We start from the raw sequence: 17,770 nt of genomic DNA, 5'->3' as shown, positions 1-17,770 counted from the left end.
GGCGGCTTTTTTCTATGCGGCTTAGTCCGCGAGAGAAGTAAATTGTCACTTTCTCCTAAACGAGCCTGGTGACCTATCAATTTTTTCTCATATTTTGGGTGTAGCGATCAAATTCTTTCTGTAAAATGAAAACAGATCAATTCATGTGTTTGAAAAATAAATTATCGCTAAAAAAGTGTACTTTGCCAGTACTCGCAGAGGAATTATAAAGGAATTATATGGAATATACATGGTCGTCCTGCTCCTAAACGAATCTGGTGACCCCCCTTTTTTATTTCAAAATTTAAGTTCCCTTGAAGTAATAAACCAGTAGGCGAAGTTTGGTTAAAAATCTATGTTCAGTTTTATTTCGGGGCAATGACCTTAAAGCATGCAAAGGAAAAAGGAAAAAATCTTCGTCAATGTTATTAAATTATTTCACACAGGCTTTAGTTCTATGCATTTTCAGAGGTTTGATTTGTTGAAATTTTCTGGTCGGTATATTTTCTGGGTTTTAGATGTTTCTAGAATACAGTGACAGCTGTAGTGATCATGAGTTCTGATAAATACGGCTACGATTGACCTAAACAGTAGGGTGTTAAGGTAATTTAAATAATAAAAAATAGTCCTTTATAATCATGCCAAAATTTCAACTAAGAACTTTTTAATGTGCCTAGACAAGTTTTTAAATGGTAGTGTAACACGATAATGTGCACGTATTACGTAAACACTTATACTTATCCTAATGGGAGCGTAAAACATAATGTAAGATCATGCACAAATACCATGAGACAGGAGCATGAGATCAATAATTCCCATGGCCCAATAGAGGAGAACAGATTGTTAACATTGGGGAGTTCGAATTTAGGTCCTCCAATTGAAATAGAAATGAAAAAAAAAATAGATTTTTATTCAAACTTTGTCTGGTGTAAAGAAAAGTTCTCGAATATAACGGTCTTGCCAGCCAGTTTTGACAAATGGAAGGCGCCCCGGACAACGCCCCGGACGCGGTTACGCGAGTAGTTTTAGCCGCGTGCAAAGGACCTGGGCTATAGAGACGTGGCACACTGTAGGCACTGGAACCTAATCAAATTTAATAATCAAATAAACATGGCGGACGATACTTCGCTGTTACTGTTTTGGACAGCTTTAGCCGTTTTATTTGGAATATATATACTCTGGAAGTATTTAAAACCCAGAAATGCTAACCAGCAGCGAATTTCAACTGCTAAAGCTTCCGAAAATGTGAAGAAAGCACGTCTAAAATATTTTACTGGCAACGAGGAGGTTGGCGCGAACAATGCTGAGCTTGAAGGTGCAGATGCTGCTAGCATCGACTCTTCTACAAAACATGAGAATGTTTTTGAAGAAGAAACGAGTAAAGAGGAAAGAGATTCTGGAAGAGCTGTTGATGCTAGCTTTGGTGCTGGTACTCTCGAGCCTTCCGTACAGTACACGAAATTAATTGAGGGACCAAGCAAAATTGATGGCGCTTCCCAAGTCGAAAATAGTGGTTTTGATCCCGAAACAGGCACGCCAATAAGTCATCCTCTTAAAACATTAGAAGAAGTTTTATCGTGGAGGCAAGGATTTGACTTTTTCAATGTGGCCACGGTTCCATTGACTGAGCATTGCAGGAAGATGGAGAAAAGACCAAGGACTTTGGTGTGTCATGACATGAAGGGAGGGTATATCGAGGACAGGTCTGTAGATCGATGTGATATCATCTTTGGACTTTGAGAAATTTGTTTTTTGCCCTGACTGCTTAGCCAGTGAATACAGTCAGCTGTATTTGCAGGCTACTGATTGCATGGTGGCCCACCTGACACAATGCTGGGGTAATCTTGGCTGTTAGCCATAATCAAAGTGTGTAATTATGCAAACTGGACTCAAGCCTGGTTGGTGCATATGTATGAGCCCCATTTCCTAGTAATGTATCATGATGTTTTGAACTTGGGAGAGGCTTGGGGAAAGAGGGAAAAAAGTGACCTAGGGAGTGGGTGTGAGGCTGCATGAGGAGTGGTGGTGAATCTACTTGGTTGCAAGTTAAAATTGATAATGCACGCCACTCAGTAAATTCCCGCAGGGTATCAAACTGTGGCCTCCCTTCCAGTAGCCATTCCATCCCAACCAGTAGCCAAACAATCTAGGTAGCTAGCACATAACTTTTAGTGGTTTGATGCTAAAGAACCAGGATAAGTTCTGGCATGTAGTGTGAGTTCCTTTGACCAGTGCACAGACTTCACATTTACATCTACCCTTCATGACAAACTTTTTGCATACTTCTTATTAATCCTATCTGTATGCAATGGCCTAGCTCCCGTTCCCTGTAGCTCAATGGCCTAACATCTGACTTGTGTATGGGAGGTCATAGATTGATTTACTGTTGGGAGGACCCTGAATTCTTTATAATTTCTGGGTAGCCTGTGTTACTGACTGAATTAGTAATTTCTCATTACATGTTTTTTTTGTAGGTTTGTTCAAGGCTTCAGCTCAAGTGACTGTTACATGATATACCACTGGCAGCTCATTGACATATTTGTTTACTTTAGTCATTACTTTGTTACTATACCTCCCCCATGTTGGACCAATGCTGCTCACACCCATGGGATTCCGGTATTGGGAACTCTGATAACAGAATCGGATGAAGGAGTTGCAAATTGCAGCAAGTTTTTAGAAGATGCAACATCATGGGAGACTCTCGTTAATCAACTGGTTGATATAGCTGAGTATTACAGATTTGATGGTTGGCTTTTGAACATAGAGAATCCTATTCAGGTACTTTGAATAATCTAGGAATGCAGGGGCGGATCCAGGGGGGGTGGATTGGGTGGCTAGCCACCCCCCTTGATCCACCAGAAAAATGAAAATAAACATATTAAAATAGAAAATAAGGACAATGTCCATCCATCTTTCATAGTCAGGCGGCCGTTCAAAGTTAAGGACTGCCATTTTTCCAAAATAGGTGATTTTCAACAGCCTCTTTTACGAACTTCTAGCTTAACATAACAAAACATGCGTGTAAATTTTAAAAAAATAGATTCCTTTTAGCTTTTGAAGAGTGTTTAATCTTGCTGGAATGATTTTCTTCTCCATTTACATCTTTTCTAGCGAGTTTTCTTACTTTTTTTCACATCAAAGCGATTTCACAAGCACGCAAAGTCACCAAAGTTGTCCCTAGGCCACTTTGCCAAGGGCTAAAAATTTCCATGCACGAGGGTGAGCAAAAAGTAAGTTTGTAAGTTCGTGGCCTGTCAACTTTAAATTTCAATCACTGTTCACTGTTCTCCGAAAAATAACTCGGTAAGTTATATTTCGTTAAGTTATAAGGTAAGTCAGGGGCGTAGCCAGCTTTTTGAAGAGCCGTAGGCCTGGTGAATCGGCCCATAAGGGATGCTTTTCGAGGGGGTTGGGACGGAGGAGGTCCGCCGGGGAAGTTTTTTCGGATCGAGACTCTTCAAGAATCAGGGGTTTGAAGAACATTTTTCATAAGCGGCTTTCGATGGTGTAATACGCGACGGTAACCACAAAAGGGGCCGTAAGGCCCCTATTCCCTTGGAGGGAAAAATTTGAAATGTAGAAGCTCGGAAATGCAATTTTCAGCATTCTGGGCATTAAAAGAAAGTGCTGTTGATGATTACCTTATTATATGAAATTTTCGCGACTTCGCGATTTCGGAGATCAGATATTTCGCTATTTTTCGAAAATGTTGTATCCAAAATCACTTTAATTTCGCGATTTTACCAATAACGTTACAAGTTTGATTACTTTCTTGACAATGTGAGATCACGGCTTTACAAGATTTCAAGAGGCGCTGAAGTCTTCGTAACTGTAATACGGCCACCATTTATACATTTAGAGATACAAGAAAGTAGAGACAAAGGTGAGAATTGATACATCCACAAAGAACGTGGAATCTAGAACCAGTGAATAGACAGTTTGTTGAATGCACCAAAGAAGTGTTTCTTGGACATGGAAGGCAGCAGTGCTTACGAACTTCCTTTTAATTTTCTTCCTTTTCTAGACGTTTTATAAGTAATAAATTCATCCTTTCTTCAATAATGGACACAATGACGGTCACTCAATTTTCGCGTCATCTTATGTTCGCGACACTTATTTTTCGCGACAATTTAAATTTCGCGATATTTTTAAAATCGCGAAATTAAAGTGTTGCGAAAATTTCCTGTAATAGGGTACTTTTATTGACCACAGAACAGGTTTTTTAAACAAACTACTTTTCTAGATGCAAATCTTATAAATGAAATCTTAACAGCGGAAGTAAGAGGCCCTATAGGCGGCGATAGACTGCCGATAACTGGCTTTTATTGAAATCCCTGCAAAAAAGCTTTCTCCTTTACTTTCTGCTGATGTTCTGTGTATTTCACAGCAACTAAATTATAACACTTCATAGGAAAGAATTGCGCCAGTTTTCACTCATTCCAAAATAAACGCACTTGTCGCTTACGGCGCATGACATTGTACGTTTGTCTGTCACCTGGCTAGTCTAGAAGGTTCCCGAGTTTGCACTTTCTAGATGAGCCTTGATCTCATCGAAAGGGTAGTTGTGAAATATAGAATGCTAAGGTACGTTTCAAATTGCTTTCAAGTTATCTTGAAAGAGTTTCAGTCTGATTTTTTTCTATCACACATTCAAGTTAAAAATACAAGTGGGTTGAAAAACTTGTAGGCCCGGGCCTACGGGCCTATAGGCTGGCTAAGCCCCTGTAAGTTGAGGGAAGAATATTTTGCCAAATTATCAAGGAAAAACAGTGGTTTATTAACTTACATGACAGCTTTATAAAGCTGCTCAGAATCGCGGAAATCACGTCTAAGAGGCTTCAACTTTTCAAAAGTTTCTGAGGGGGCATGCCCCCAGACCCCCCTAGGGGGATAGAGCCTATGGCTCCATGAAATACGGGCCTCAGACCCAAAATAATTTGCACTCCCACTTCCAAAAAACTGCGTAAAAGCCTGAAATCCCCTTACCCCCCCCCTCCTCCCCCCATAAAAAAATTGGGGCTTGAACAATATAGTAAACAAAAATATTGGTAAACAGCCACCCCCCTTTGAAAAATCCTGGATCCGCCCCTGGAATGGTAACTAAATGAAGGTCAGCTTTGAGCTTCGGCGCATACTGCCGGAGCTTATGATATTCCCGGTTTCCTTAGCATTAAGCAGCTAGGGGTATTTCTACTCCCCCCTGGATGGGATGCTAGTCCATCGCAGGGAACCCCACAGCATTAATTCACCGGTAGTCATTTATACACCTGGGTGGAGAGAGGCACTATTAGACTAAAGTGTCTTGCCCAAGAACACAACGCAGCGCCCCGGCCAGGCCTCGAACCCGGGCCGTTCGACTCGGAGTCCGGCGCGCTAACCATTAGGCCACCGCGCCTCCGACAGGAATGGTAACTACCACTGGCATATTGTCAGGACACCTGACAAAAATACTGAGAATTTGCATTGTACCTTCTATGGACTAGCATCTCACCTAGGGGAGTAGGGGGAGGGGGACAGGGGGATCTGAACTTCTTGCTTGTTGCTATTTACTTCTGGCTCCCCCCTCTTTCTGCCCCCCCCCCCCCACCACTTAATAAGTAGCTGCTACATGTACCTCCACTTATAATAAATAAATTATAATGTCGCGGAAATTAATGCTCACAAAACACAAATTTTGAGAATTTGCGTTAATTTCATGAAGCGTTACACACGTATTTCCTATAATACGGTAATTTCTCAACCCATTTCCTACACTAAACATAATGGTATGAAGCCCAACAGTTAAGCAGATATAACAGGTTTCTATGGGCATAATTCTCAAGCAACATAAAATATAAAACAAGCTCTACAATAGGGGATTATAATAATGAGAAAACTTAATATAAAATTAACTTTCAGAGCTAAAACTAAATGTAAGCCCATTCATGAGCTTTTATTTGGGAGGGCTTATTTTTGGAAGGCTGTTTGCGTCTTTAGATTTGGGTGGGGGGGGGGGGCTTATTTTTTGGGAGAGAGGGACAGGCTTACCATTTTTCTGTCAAGAGGCCTCTATTTAATAAAAGTTAATATGTTCATTTTTGGTAATTTTCTTGCAGCCAGTTCAAGTCAATAACCTGGAAGAATTTGTGAAACATTTGACCACTGAGATGCATCAGCGGATTCCTAATTCACTTGTTATCTGGTATGACAGTGTAACTTACAAAGGGGACCTTGACTGGCAAAATGAACTTAATGCAAAAAACAGGTATTGCCATAACAGACCTTCTTATCAAGATAATTGACATGTATAATTTGCTCTTAAATACAAACTCTAAATGCTTGATTACATGCTTCACATCACGGGGTGGGGGGTCTAATGTATACCGAGATGCTTATCGTCTTGCTTGGGGTAGGGGGCGTAAAGTAAGAGCTTTGGTCTCACTTAATTAATACCATCATGTAATAATTACAGTAAGAGTATTCAAAGCAAATAGACCCGTCCAGTATTGGAAGGAAAGAAAAAAGAAGAAAGCAATTTTTGCTGAAATCTCAATTTTTTATCTTGCTTCTCAGCAGTTGACATTGTATCAAGTTTTTGATTATCGTTTTGGAAAATGCAGATTTTAAAGTAGTAATCATTGATTTGGCAAATGGAATAAAACGGGCCCTTGAATGTCTAAACTATTAGATGTCTAAACATAAAAATTTGGCTAGAACAAATGGGAGTCTTATTTATTTATAAATAGAAAAAAAAAAGAACTTTCAGCTGTGAGGGTTCTCTCTCTCTTATATGATTACCGGTATACCATAGGAGTGTTTAGGTGGTACAGTTGAACACAGTTAAATGTGGGTCTGTCTGTTTTGCACCCTAAAAAGTGATAGTCTATTATTTTAACCTTTCCATTGTAAACATTCTTCAACAGAATATTTTTTGATGCATGTGATGGTATATTTTTGAACTACATCTGGTCTGAGGCACACCTGATGAGGTCTGTAGGTGCTGCTGGACGGGACCGCCAGTCTGATGTCTATGTGGGGGTGGATGTTTTTGGGCGTGGCTGCTTTGGAGGGGGAGGGTACAACTCTAAAGCGGTAAGATTGCTTATAATTGGCATTGTCTCTGCACAGATAGATTATTTTACTATTACATGTAGATTAAACTATTTTATATTTTTATTAATAGCAATGTGACTGGAGACCATTAGCACATAAAAAGTGAATATTACCTGCCGTGAGATAAAATTATTGTCTACTTGTGGAGGCATGGCAGCTCATGTTATACTTAAGATCAAGTGGTTGAGCTTTTAAGCTTAGTCGTATTTCCTTGTGTTGTGTTCTTGGATAATACACTGGACTGTCTCAGTGTCACTCAGGTGCTGGCAGGACCACCTAAAGACATACATGTACCTCTCCCACATGTCAAATATCAGGTGTACAGAGACATTAATACTTATTTTTTGAGTAAAGCTCAACCAATAGTCCTCAATAATGATGGGTAGGTTGTAGGTAGGTAAAGTCTGTGTTCTGGCTTAGTGGCCCATCAGGCTCAAGCTTATCCCAGTTTCTGTATTTCTCTTCCTCCCTGGATGGGATGCTAGTCCATCACAGGGTTCCGTTACCCCCAGCAGTGAATACACTGTACCCATTTATACACCTGGGTGGAGAGAGGCACTATGACAGTCAAATGTCTTGCCCATGAACACAACACAGTGACCTCTGCCAGTCCCAGGGCTTGAACTCGGACAGCTCAATCCAGAGAACTGCGTGCTAACCATTAGGCCACTACGCCTCCCATGGAGTAGGTTAAACTCATGGTACAGTTCTGTATGTAAACTGTCTATCTCTTTCAGGCATTTAAAGCAATAAGAGAGGAGAAGTTATCTGCAGCACTGTTTGCTCCAGGGTGGGTCATGGAGACTCAAGGGACCACAAATTTTACTGCAAATCAGGACAAGTAAGACTTTGATAATTTGTCATCATTTCAGTCGTGAGTGGAGTTTTTGAAAAAATTATTTAATTAATTTACTTCTAGTTTTGGTGATGGTGTACTGTTGTGGGTGGATGGTGTACTGCTTACTGGTTCAGTCAGAATCTGCGTTTAGAATTGAGTGTTTTTGTTTGAGAGGTTTCCTAAACCCTTACCCTAACCCTTAACATAGCAAGATGTATCCTTGCCTCTATATGATTGAGTGCTCCTGTTCTGTTTGAAGCCATCTAAGTACATTAAGACCATCCTCTATTAACGAGCACACATTCCAGCCCAATACAAAAGTGTCACAACTGCTATTTTTCTGTGGGGGCACAATAGATCTCTTTAGCTTTTATTTGTTTGTTGTCACAATTCAGACCATTTCATGTTACCTTTGAAATTTATTTCTTGAAAATGAATGAATAATTTTCAGATGATCTGATATGGGCAAATTATTTTCTTACAAATTATGCTAAAGGGGTCTATTCCTTCAAACAAAAGATCTCCCTCTTTTGTTTTTATATCAAAAGTGAAATAAGTGCCTCCCTTGTGCTCTCAAAAAATAATCAAATCCGACAAATCATTATGGTATATTATTTTGATGATTTAGAAGTTCCTTAAAGTAAAATAAAAAAGTGTAATATAACCCTTAGGTTACTTGTAGTTTTCACTGAAATGAAGACCCTCCATTACCTTTTTTGCCCATGCATGGTAGGTTTTGGAACCTTTTGGCTCCTTTCTGTACTCTTCACACTGCTGTCAAGGAGACGCCATTTGTAACCTCAACATGTCGTGGTAATGGAAAGACTGCCAGCATTGATGGAAAGGTGATTTGTTTAAGTGACCCTTCTGTTTGTATTGAGTTGGCTTCCAGGTTTTACAGCTTAAGACATTTACATATGCCTTTGCCTAGTTTAAAATGGAAAAGAAGTCTCAAGTTTTCTTTTGCTCATTATTAAAATAATAAACAGATCCATTGGTTGTACTCAAAAGCACACATAGTAATCAGATTTATTTTATTATTAAAGAAGAAAGAATCTGTAATTTCTTTGGCAGGTCTTGCTCTTTAACCTCAAAAACATTAAATATATAAATACTGATAGATCTTATTTTATAATCGTGCAGTTGACTTTCATCCTAAGTAAACTTGTTTGATCGGTCCGCACCCTAGGCCGTCTCTTGGAATTCCTGAAAAACACTTTTAATACGCAAATGAAATTTCTGGTCTCTGGGTTCTAGAATACTTACATTGTTTTGTACCACGGAAAATACTGGGATTCTTTCATCTTTGAGTTGTAGGAACCATGTTGTTGATTCTGTTCGCCACTTTACAGTAAACAATCAACGTGGCCCAGTATTTAGGGTGTTGGACTTGAAAATCCAGGTCCAAATCTCACTGAGGTCCAAATCCTCTTCCCTGCCACTAGATGGATTTTGGTTCCAAATTCAACTCACACATGCTTTGTAAATAGCTAACTGGTCAGCCTCCTGCCAGTTGGGATTTTTAACAAGTTTCTGTTTGATTTACAATATTTTTTTTATTTGTTTACAGTGTCGACAATAAGCTTAGCTGTGCTATTTACATTGACTTTTAAATATAGTGATTCATTATTAACAATCAAGCTTACTTTCTACATCATGTAGCTTTGAATTTCTCTGTTAAATTGTTCATTAGGTTGTACTTTCCAATCCCTGGACAAATCTTAGTGCCCAACAGTACCAGCCTACATTTAACAATACATTCTTCAATCTGGGTACCAAGGGGGGCTTGATGATCAGTGCTGTTGAGTACACCATGGAAGACGCATATAATGGTGGCGGCTGTCAGCTGATCACTGGGCGTGTCAGTTCCTCTCAAGAGATGTCAAAGGGTGTGGTTAGGTAAATCAATTACTTGTCATTGTTGATAACCATCTCTTAACCTTCAGCCTACCTGCTTTCGTCTGTATAACTATCATGGGTGTTCAGTCTTGGTCCACACATTTAACTAGTAAGATAACATATATAACCTTGTAATTGAGCAGTTTTCAACTGAGTGTTGGAAAACCAAAACCAAAGCAAACACAACAATGCAATTAACTTATTATAACTTGAAGCTAATATGTTGAAGTTTAATTTCATCCTTGGTTCAATTTTTATTTAATTTTTTCTATTTAACAATTAGACTACAAGCTCAAGTTTTTTATGAGCAAATAGAAAACAAACAACAGGAAATAAACAAGGGCCAGTAATCTAGTTGTTTTAGTAGAAAAAAAAGGATTGCATTCCAAAACCTATAAATATTATTTTAAAATTGTGTTTTTTTAAAGTCAAAAAACAAAAGATAATTTTCCCTTTTAATGGCAGTGTATGCTGATTGTAATTTTTCAGTGAATAAAAAAAGTAGGAAAGCTAATCAGATTCACGAATTTTCCAGTAGAACACAATCAAGTGACAAACAAAGAACACAAGATCAAAGGAAAAATGAAATTAAAACTAAAGATAAAATCAACCACAAAAAATTACATGTAACTGGCACCAAGCTCGACAAAACACCTGTGACCTGTGTGGTGTTGGTTTTACATCTGATTGGTCCAGCGGGTGGCACGTTTTTAAAAACAATCAAAACCAAGGGTGCAACACTGAAAACTGCTCTAAACACTTACCCAAATAGTCTCCTTTGTGGCCCCTTTTTGGATGTCACGCAGTGTGCACATGGCATCACAGAAAATGGTTACAAATTTTCTCTTGCAATATCAATATGGAGGGCTGGGGTAAGGGGTGTATTCCTAAAAATTTAGGGTAGGTATGGGGTCTTAAACCGGACCCTTAATATTTAAGAAAAGAAAAACAAAAACTGTTTTTTTTTATGGCCAAACCCAAAAAGTGACAAGTGCTCGGGTAAAATGATAACTAAGAATTCTATGAACCTAGAAAAGCTTGTTTTTTATTGGTAAGATAAACCAGGTTGTATGAGTAATATTTTTGACATAATTATTACAGCTAAGCAAGAGTGACAACTGAAGCAATCACAATTTAATTTCTTTTGATAATCCATGTAACTTGTCTTTTGTTTCTTAATATTTTTCAAGGCTGTTCAAAACAGATTTCCACATTACTGGACCTGTTTTGGTGTCATTCACTTTTAAGTTGTTCCCCAAGGACTGCATGGATGTAGCATTACAACTTCACACCAACACTAAGCCTACTTATCTTCTGCTTTGTCCAGTCACATCAGACGACCAAGGTAAACAAGGCATTTTTTTCTTAGCAAGTGTGTGGCAGGAGAGTATTGTTACAGATTGCGCACCCGTTATCTTTTTTTTTAATCTTCCTTGCTCTCCCCTCCTGGGGAGTAATTCCATGTGTAAGCTATATGGGAAGGGTATGGTTCTTTCAGCAGTTCAGTCTGGGATAGCAGAGTTCGTACAGGTCATGGAAAACCTGGAAAGTCATGGAATTTTAGAATTTTATTTTCCAGGCCTGGAAAGTCATGGAGTTTTAGTGTAGGTCATAAGAAGTCATGGAAAATGGTGTTGATTGTACCAAATAAATTAGGCAGGTTAATTTTTGTGAGGAAAAGGGTAAAAACGTACCCAAAATCAAGATAATTTTTGAAAGTTTCCAAGCAAAATGGTAAAATTTAGGTCATGGAAAACTTTGAAAAGTCATCAAAAGGTCATGGAGAGTCATGGAATTTCAAAAGCTCAAAAGGGTATGAACCCTGGATAGGGTGTACAATAGAGCGGTTTGATCTATCAGAGCAGTTGTATTAAAGAATCTGACATGCTGTAAAAGCTTTATTAAGGCCCCTGCGGGAGGGGAGGGAGACTTATTGTTTTCAAGTCCTTTTGATGGGCAGGGGGCTATATTAGAGATTGAGCTTATTTCAAACCATAACTCAGTTGGCCCGGGATGCATGTATAAAAGAAATGAAGTGGAATTCTAATGTGTTATTGCTGTTCAGTAACACTTTCACACAAAACTAAGGTAACAATAAAAATAAAATGTGATAAATGAATAAGTATAAAAGCCTAATATGGGTGTGATGGTCTATTACTGTTGGGTTTCTTTTGATTGATATGTTTTTGAACAACATTGAAATTCTTTTTCATCCTTTACAAAATCAAACCATTATTGCCGGGTTTCCAATTCTCGTCCACTGGGTATGGGAGGAAGGTGCGAGAAAGGGGGCATTGGGGGGGGGGGGGGGGTATTGAAAGACAAGGAAGCTCAAAAGGGCACAGGTTTATTTATTTTTTTCTCTCATACCGTCATATTTTACATTCCAGCAGCTACTAACACAGAGGATTCTGACCTGAATAACAAGTTGATTCGTCGTTATGGTGTTGCGAAGTCCTGGAGGTTGACGTCATCAATGTTCATGTCTCCCATTGGTCAAGAGCACTACGAATTATTTGAACCTCTGACCGGTGCTTTTCACGACTTAGTACAGCAGGCTCACGGATTAAGAAAAGAAGGCAAAGAGGAAGAGGATGCCTCAACGTGGTGCACAAGGTGTGTGTTGTTACAAGCATTTGGAAAGAAAGGACTTGAAAGGATATAATTCAGGAAACGAGGCATTTGTGTTAGAATAGTCTTTTTAGAATTAACTGAGCCTGCGTATTTAGTTCAGTTTTGGTTGCTAAGTAACATGATGCATGGCAGGTTGATTGACAGGTGATGGAGTGTGTGCGTTTGTTATTCTCTGATTGGGTGAAGAGAAATGAACACACTCAACCAAAATGATTTTACAACCTCGTGTCAAAAGTGCTCAATAATTGCTTTCCTTGCTGTATGAAGTCATAATCATGTTGCATAGTCACGTGCAAAAGCGTAACCATCCAACATCATCATCGTCATCATCATCATCACTTTTCGTGCACTAGCCACACAAGACCGCGCGTAATTAAGCTATATTTTAAAATTTTATTTCCTCAGGCATTATCTGATTGCTGAAAAACATTTGATGGGCTGCATGGTGCAGGAAATCCGACTGATTTGCGCTGTTTCTCCTGGTAAGATATTTAGTCAATTGTGCTTGTCGAATAAGTATTGTTACTTGTATCTTAGTGAGTTGTATTTGCGCAGATGCAGTCATACCGCAGTCGTCTGCAGTTGTTTCACAGCTGCCGTACCGTCCATAATTGAACTGCGGCTGTAGTACAGTGACAGTCGTACGCAATCGAAACGCAATTATACCGCGGAAATGTCCACGAAACTGGCCTGTGCGCAATGCTAACATGCTCCCATTGTTCCAGTATATAGAACCTCATTACCCTCAAGTCCCCAACAGGGGTCTCATCTGTCGATATTAGCCCATGAATTCAGGGTTTTTTTGCCTCTTTTGCAAAGTAACACGGCCGTAATTTGCATCTAGTTTTGAACCCACCCACTTCCATCCCCTTCGGCCAGCGATGTGTACGTACCCTGAACCTTTTTATGCAATCTCCTGCCAAGACTAAATCTTGCGCGAATGCCACCCATATCTTGGCTAAGCCTGGGCAGTGAATGGCTTTATTCGCAGTGAATGTGGTTTACAAATGTTTCATTATACGTTTTTTACTGCTTGGTTTTATCCCTCGCTTGTGTGTCGTTGTGTTTTACTGATGGGTGTAATCTTGTGTGACTCCTTTCTCAAAAAGTGAGGGTCTTCACTGAGTAGAGATAATTTGACCACCTTCCTAACAAGGAGATAAGATGGCCCGTTACGTAGAGGGCATAAGAATACTTCATTGCCGTCTTCTTCTCGCAGTTTGTTAGGAAAATGGTTATTTTAAGATAAATATTAATGTCATTTGTTTTAGGTGCGAAATCTACAGGAGCATTCAAACTTCACCTAGGAGAAATTAAGGTGACTCTTCATCTCCCTGTCTTTTCATTTTATTAATAATCTTTTGTAAACTATCCTCATAATGAAGTTTGCCGGGAGCAATCCGTCTCATTTTCTTTCTGCATTTTAAAACATCCTTGTCCCTTTTTGGTTTGGTTGTATTTGCTTGGTGCTTTTCCGGTAAACCATCGTTAACTGTGGTTATTCAGGTTTCCTGCGATTTCCAGAACAATCTTTACTTGACTAAAGATAGCAAATAACAGGTAAAGCCGTTGAGGTAAACTCTCTGTTTTTGCTGCTACCAGTGCCTATCGTGACTCAAAGTAAATAGGTGGCCCAGCTTTTTTCTAAATTGTCAACGAGTGCGTGAGTTTAAAATATCCTGCCTTAAAAGTTCAGAAAACTATCATTGCTTGTGCTCACCGGTCAAGCCGCTATTTTACTTCTTGTAGAGTTTGTAAGATCTACCAGCTGACGAAGGAAACAGAACTTGCCATACAAAATGACAGTGCCGAAAATATTTTGTATTTCGACAATTTTCCCATCTCCACAATAATTTTCGAGGATCTCATCCTTGATGGCTGTCACAGAAACATTTCTGTCATGTTTCTTTACAAACGCGTGACTTTTCGTCTTGTTGATGAAAAAATTGTGAGGTAAAATTTGTATATGGAATCGCAATATCTCGAGTACAATTCGCGATTAATATCGGAAAAATTTTCCCAAGACTTCGGTTCAACTAAAAAAGTCTTCGGACCAACTTCGGAAATCAGCGAAAGTCCCCTGGTCAACTTCGGAAGTCTTCGGGTCAACTTCGGATATCTTCGGGAGTTTTCGGGCCAATTTCGGAAAGAAAAGTAGAAGTTACTTCTAGGGAGTACAATTTGGTATTAATTGCACTGCACTCGTCCAATCAGAATCCAGAAATTTTGTGAGTGTACTATAGGTACGTTTATATCTTACTTTCCTGCTTTACTTTACACTAGATTCTTGATCCACAAGTTCTAAAACAGCCGCTAGCTTTGGTGCGGAACATAAGATGTCTGGACACCCAGTGGCATTCCACAGACAAGGAATACCTCTTGAGCCTCACTCTCATGTGGCACTGTCCAATCAGCGATGGGCAGGTCGACGGACCTGCGCACTACAACATCTTCAGACTGACAGATGACTCGGCTGTATTTTTAGGCCGTGCTTTTATAGAGGCCTACCGAGTTTGTCAGATGCCGGTTTCGAAAACCTGCTCCTCTGTCGAATTTGTTGTTCAGATTGTGACTAGATCTGGTCTGAAGAAGCCTCTTGGCGAGTGTAGTCGTTTCAAGTTAAAATGGTGAAGCGGTGTTTCCGAGGACTGTCGATCTAAAGCAACTATGTCTTTGTCAAACTTTGGATTTGGATTTGTTTAAAGGAAAAGTTCACTCCAGAATGGTCATTTATTTTCTTCACGCCAATAAAAAGTTTATACAAAGATATGTTATTCACCAAAATTTCAGCCTCCAACGTGCGCTATAACCCTGCGAAATCTTTCTTTGAAGTAGCCCAAAACTCGACAACTGAACGCCGCCATTTTGGAGCCTGGTAATGTATGCGTGACGTCAAAGAGCTCAGCCTGAAGTTTAGCGGGAAAATGTTAATAGTCGAAACTCCTTGTTTCTTTGTAGTAGCGTTTGTTTGTCAAAATACAAATGAGATACAAAAATCTTTTCGCCGTCTTTCAATATCTAAAAGAAAAATTACTCAATAAGAATGAGTAGGGACGAAAAATTACTGCCAAAGCGAACACAAATAATTGTGTGTTCCGAAAGCTATACGGGAGACTGCTTTTAAGAAGATCACAGATACAGTCTCCTACGTGAAAATACCCACACACAAAAAAGAAAGAGCCAGGAGCAATACCAACCAATGATGCGTTTATGTTATTTCACTTTTTAGTTGATTTCAGAGAGGACTTCCCAGAGAAACTTTTCTTGATCAAATATAAGATCACAACTCCCAAAGTGAACTTTATGTCATTTTTGTAGTTGACTGACTGAGCTAGAAATGTTTGAATTATTTCATTTTAGATCAAGCAAAATTTTAACTTAACTTATTACTTGTTTGTATCTTTTTCTCTGTCTTTTTCTCCTTCTATATTTATTTACATGTACAACCCAGTCATTGCATCCAAAATTTTTAACAACTTAGCCCGTTTTGTTATTTCTATTCTGAGAAGTGTTGTTGCCAATTTAAGTCAATTTTTGTTCATGCTGTAATTATTTGCCGTCGTCGTATTTGCTCGATTAAACGCGGGTCACCGATTAAACTCCGGCTTCGTATTAATAAACGTCGGGTCAAAAATGCTAACTTTTAAATAAACGCCGGGGACGTTTGATCGAGGTTCCGGCGTTTATTTGCGGTCGAGCAAACAAGTAAATATATTCTCTTAAATAGCACTGCTACGACAAACTGGTACGGTTTGCTTCTTTGGTAGTTTTTTTTATAATGTTTAAGGAAAGTCCGGCGTAAAATAACTAGGATGGATGCTGTAAACAAAATGAAACAGCAATGTTCGCGTTCGTGTTGTCATGACTGACGCACTGTTGTTTATAACAGTGAACGTTTATAACTGCGGAGGACGTTGGCGACATTGCCGTTTATGGACTCATTAGTTGTTTATGTTCTGCAGTTCGGTTTGTAACAAATCTTGATTGCAACATGCACGTGCCGTATGCAATACTGTTACGTTGGTAAAAATCATCCTCGGAGACCCAAGAGCAGTTTGTCGGCCGGGACGACGAGAAAAATCGTGGTTCTTGGGACTGAAAAAGTTACAAAAAATTGCACTTCGTTAATAAACACCGGACCCCGCCAAGTTTGAAATAAACGCCGGAGGTGTTTGATTTGAGAAAACACGGTAAGCAAAATGACTAACCTCCATTCTTTTCTTATTCTTTCGCCTCCTTTCGCTTGCATGTCGTTTGAAGGGAGGTACAGAAGGAGACTTCCTAAAAATTGTTTTTATATTGCGTCTGGCTTTTTCTATCTTTTGTGGGTATTTCCACGCCGGAGACTGCATCTCTGATCTACTTTGAAGCAGTCTTCCACATAGTTTTCGAAACACACAAATATTTTTGTCCGCTTTTGAGCAATTGTTCTTTTAAATATTGGAAGACGGTAAAAATAAACACCTTTTTTTGTATTTCTTGGAGCTCTGTGTGAGCAAAATGGTGCTGCACAAACAGACATTTTGACAAACAAAAGCCAATACAAAGAAATAAGGAGTTTCGAGTATTTAAATTTCCCCGCCAGACTTCAGGCTGAGCTCTTTGACGTCACGCATACATTACCAGCTCCAAGATGGCGGCGTTCAGTTGTCAAGTTTTGGGCTACTTCAAAGAAAGATTTCGTAGGGTTATAGCGCACGTTGGAGGCTGAAATTTTGGTGGATAACGTATCTTTGTATAAACTTTTTATTGGCGTAAAGAAAATAAATGGCCATTCTGGAGTGAACTTCTCCTTTAACATTACACTTAGCTCAAGAAAGTCGTATGACGCGTTCTGACCAATCAGAGCAAAGGTTTATCTGCAGCAGCCAATCTATCATCGTAACTTGGCTGACGCACATTTTCGCGCTCTTTTTACTGCCTGCCAGTTCAATTCACTTCGAATCCTGATTGGTTAATTCCTCTTTTTCCAATCGTAATCACTGACTCTGCGAATACTTTGACTGGTGCGTTGTGAACATTGCTATCTTTAAAAAACTGCTTTAAATACAGAAATATGGAGAATTATACAGGCAGTCTTTTGTTAAATTTCATAGATCTCTATGTAATGAAAATGGTCATTTCTATTAAGACCTAAAACAGGTTAATGTTTGTTGACTGTAAGTTATTTCGAACTAGGAAATGGAAATTAAATTCCTTGTAACAAAATATATCATCTAGTAAGTTATTAAGAAAATCATGAATAGTATTGAAGTTTGTAGCAACAACCCTTCTTTGACTGGTTTATCTCCCTTTTTACAGTTGTTCTACACTATGCAAGTCATTTTA

General features: G+C 39.1%; 1 protein-coding gene across 1 annotated transcript; it reads left to right on the top strand.

Annotated features, from left to right (window-relative positions):
• The first annotated feature begins 1,089 nt into the window (after window positions 1–1,089).
• LOC144633963 (cytosolic endo-beta-N-acetylglucosaminidase-like) lies at window positions 1,090–17,695 on the top strand. Its single transcript, XM_078492898.1, has 13 exons — window positions 1,090–1,682; window positions 2,454–2,757; window positions 6,075–6,223; window positions 6,882–7,050; window positions 7,809–7,912; window positions 8,643–8,754; window positions 9,603–9,808; window positions 10,999–11,153; window positions 12,199–12,424; window positions 12,848–12,924; window positions 13,714–13,760; window positions 14,726–15,167; window positions 17,263–17,695. The coding sequence occupies exons 1-12, from the start codon at window positions 1,090–1,092 to the stop codon at window positions 15,071–15,073; spliced, it is 2,490 nt and encodes an 829-aa protein (XP_078349024.1). The 3' UTR covers window positions 15,074–15,167; window positions 17,263–17,695.
• Window positions 17,696–17,770: the final 75 nt, after the last annotated feature.

Source organism: Oculina patagonica, chromosome 12 (genome assembly GCF_052425735.1).
Source record: "Oculina patagonica isolate OP01 chromosome 12, crgOcupat, whole genome shotgun sequence".
NCBI lineage: Eukaryota > Metazoa > Cnidaria > Anthozoa > Scleractinia > Oculinidae > Oculina > Oculina patagonica.
This window is presented reverse-complemented; position numbering and strand designations above follow the sequence as displayed.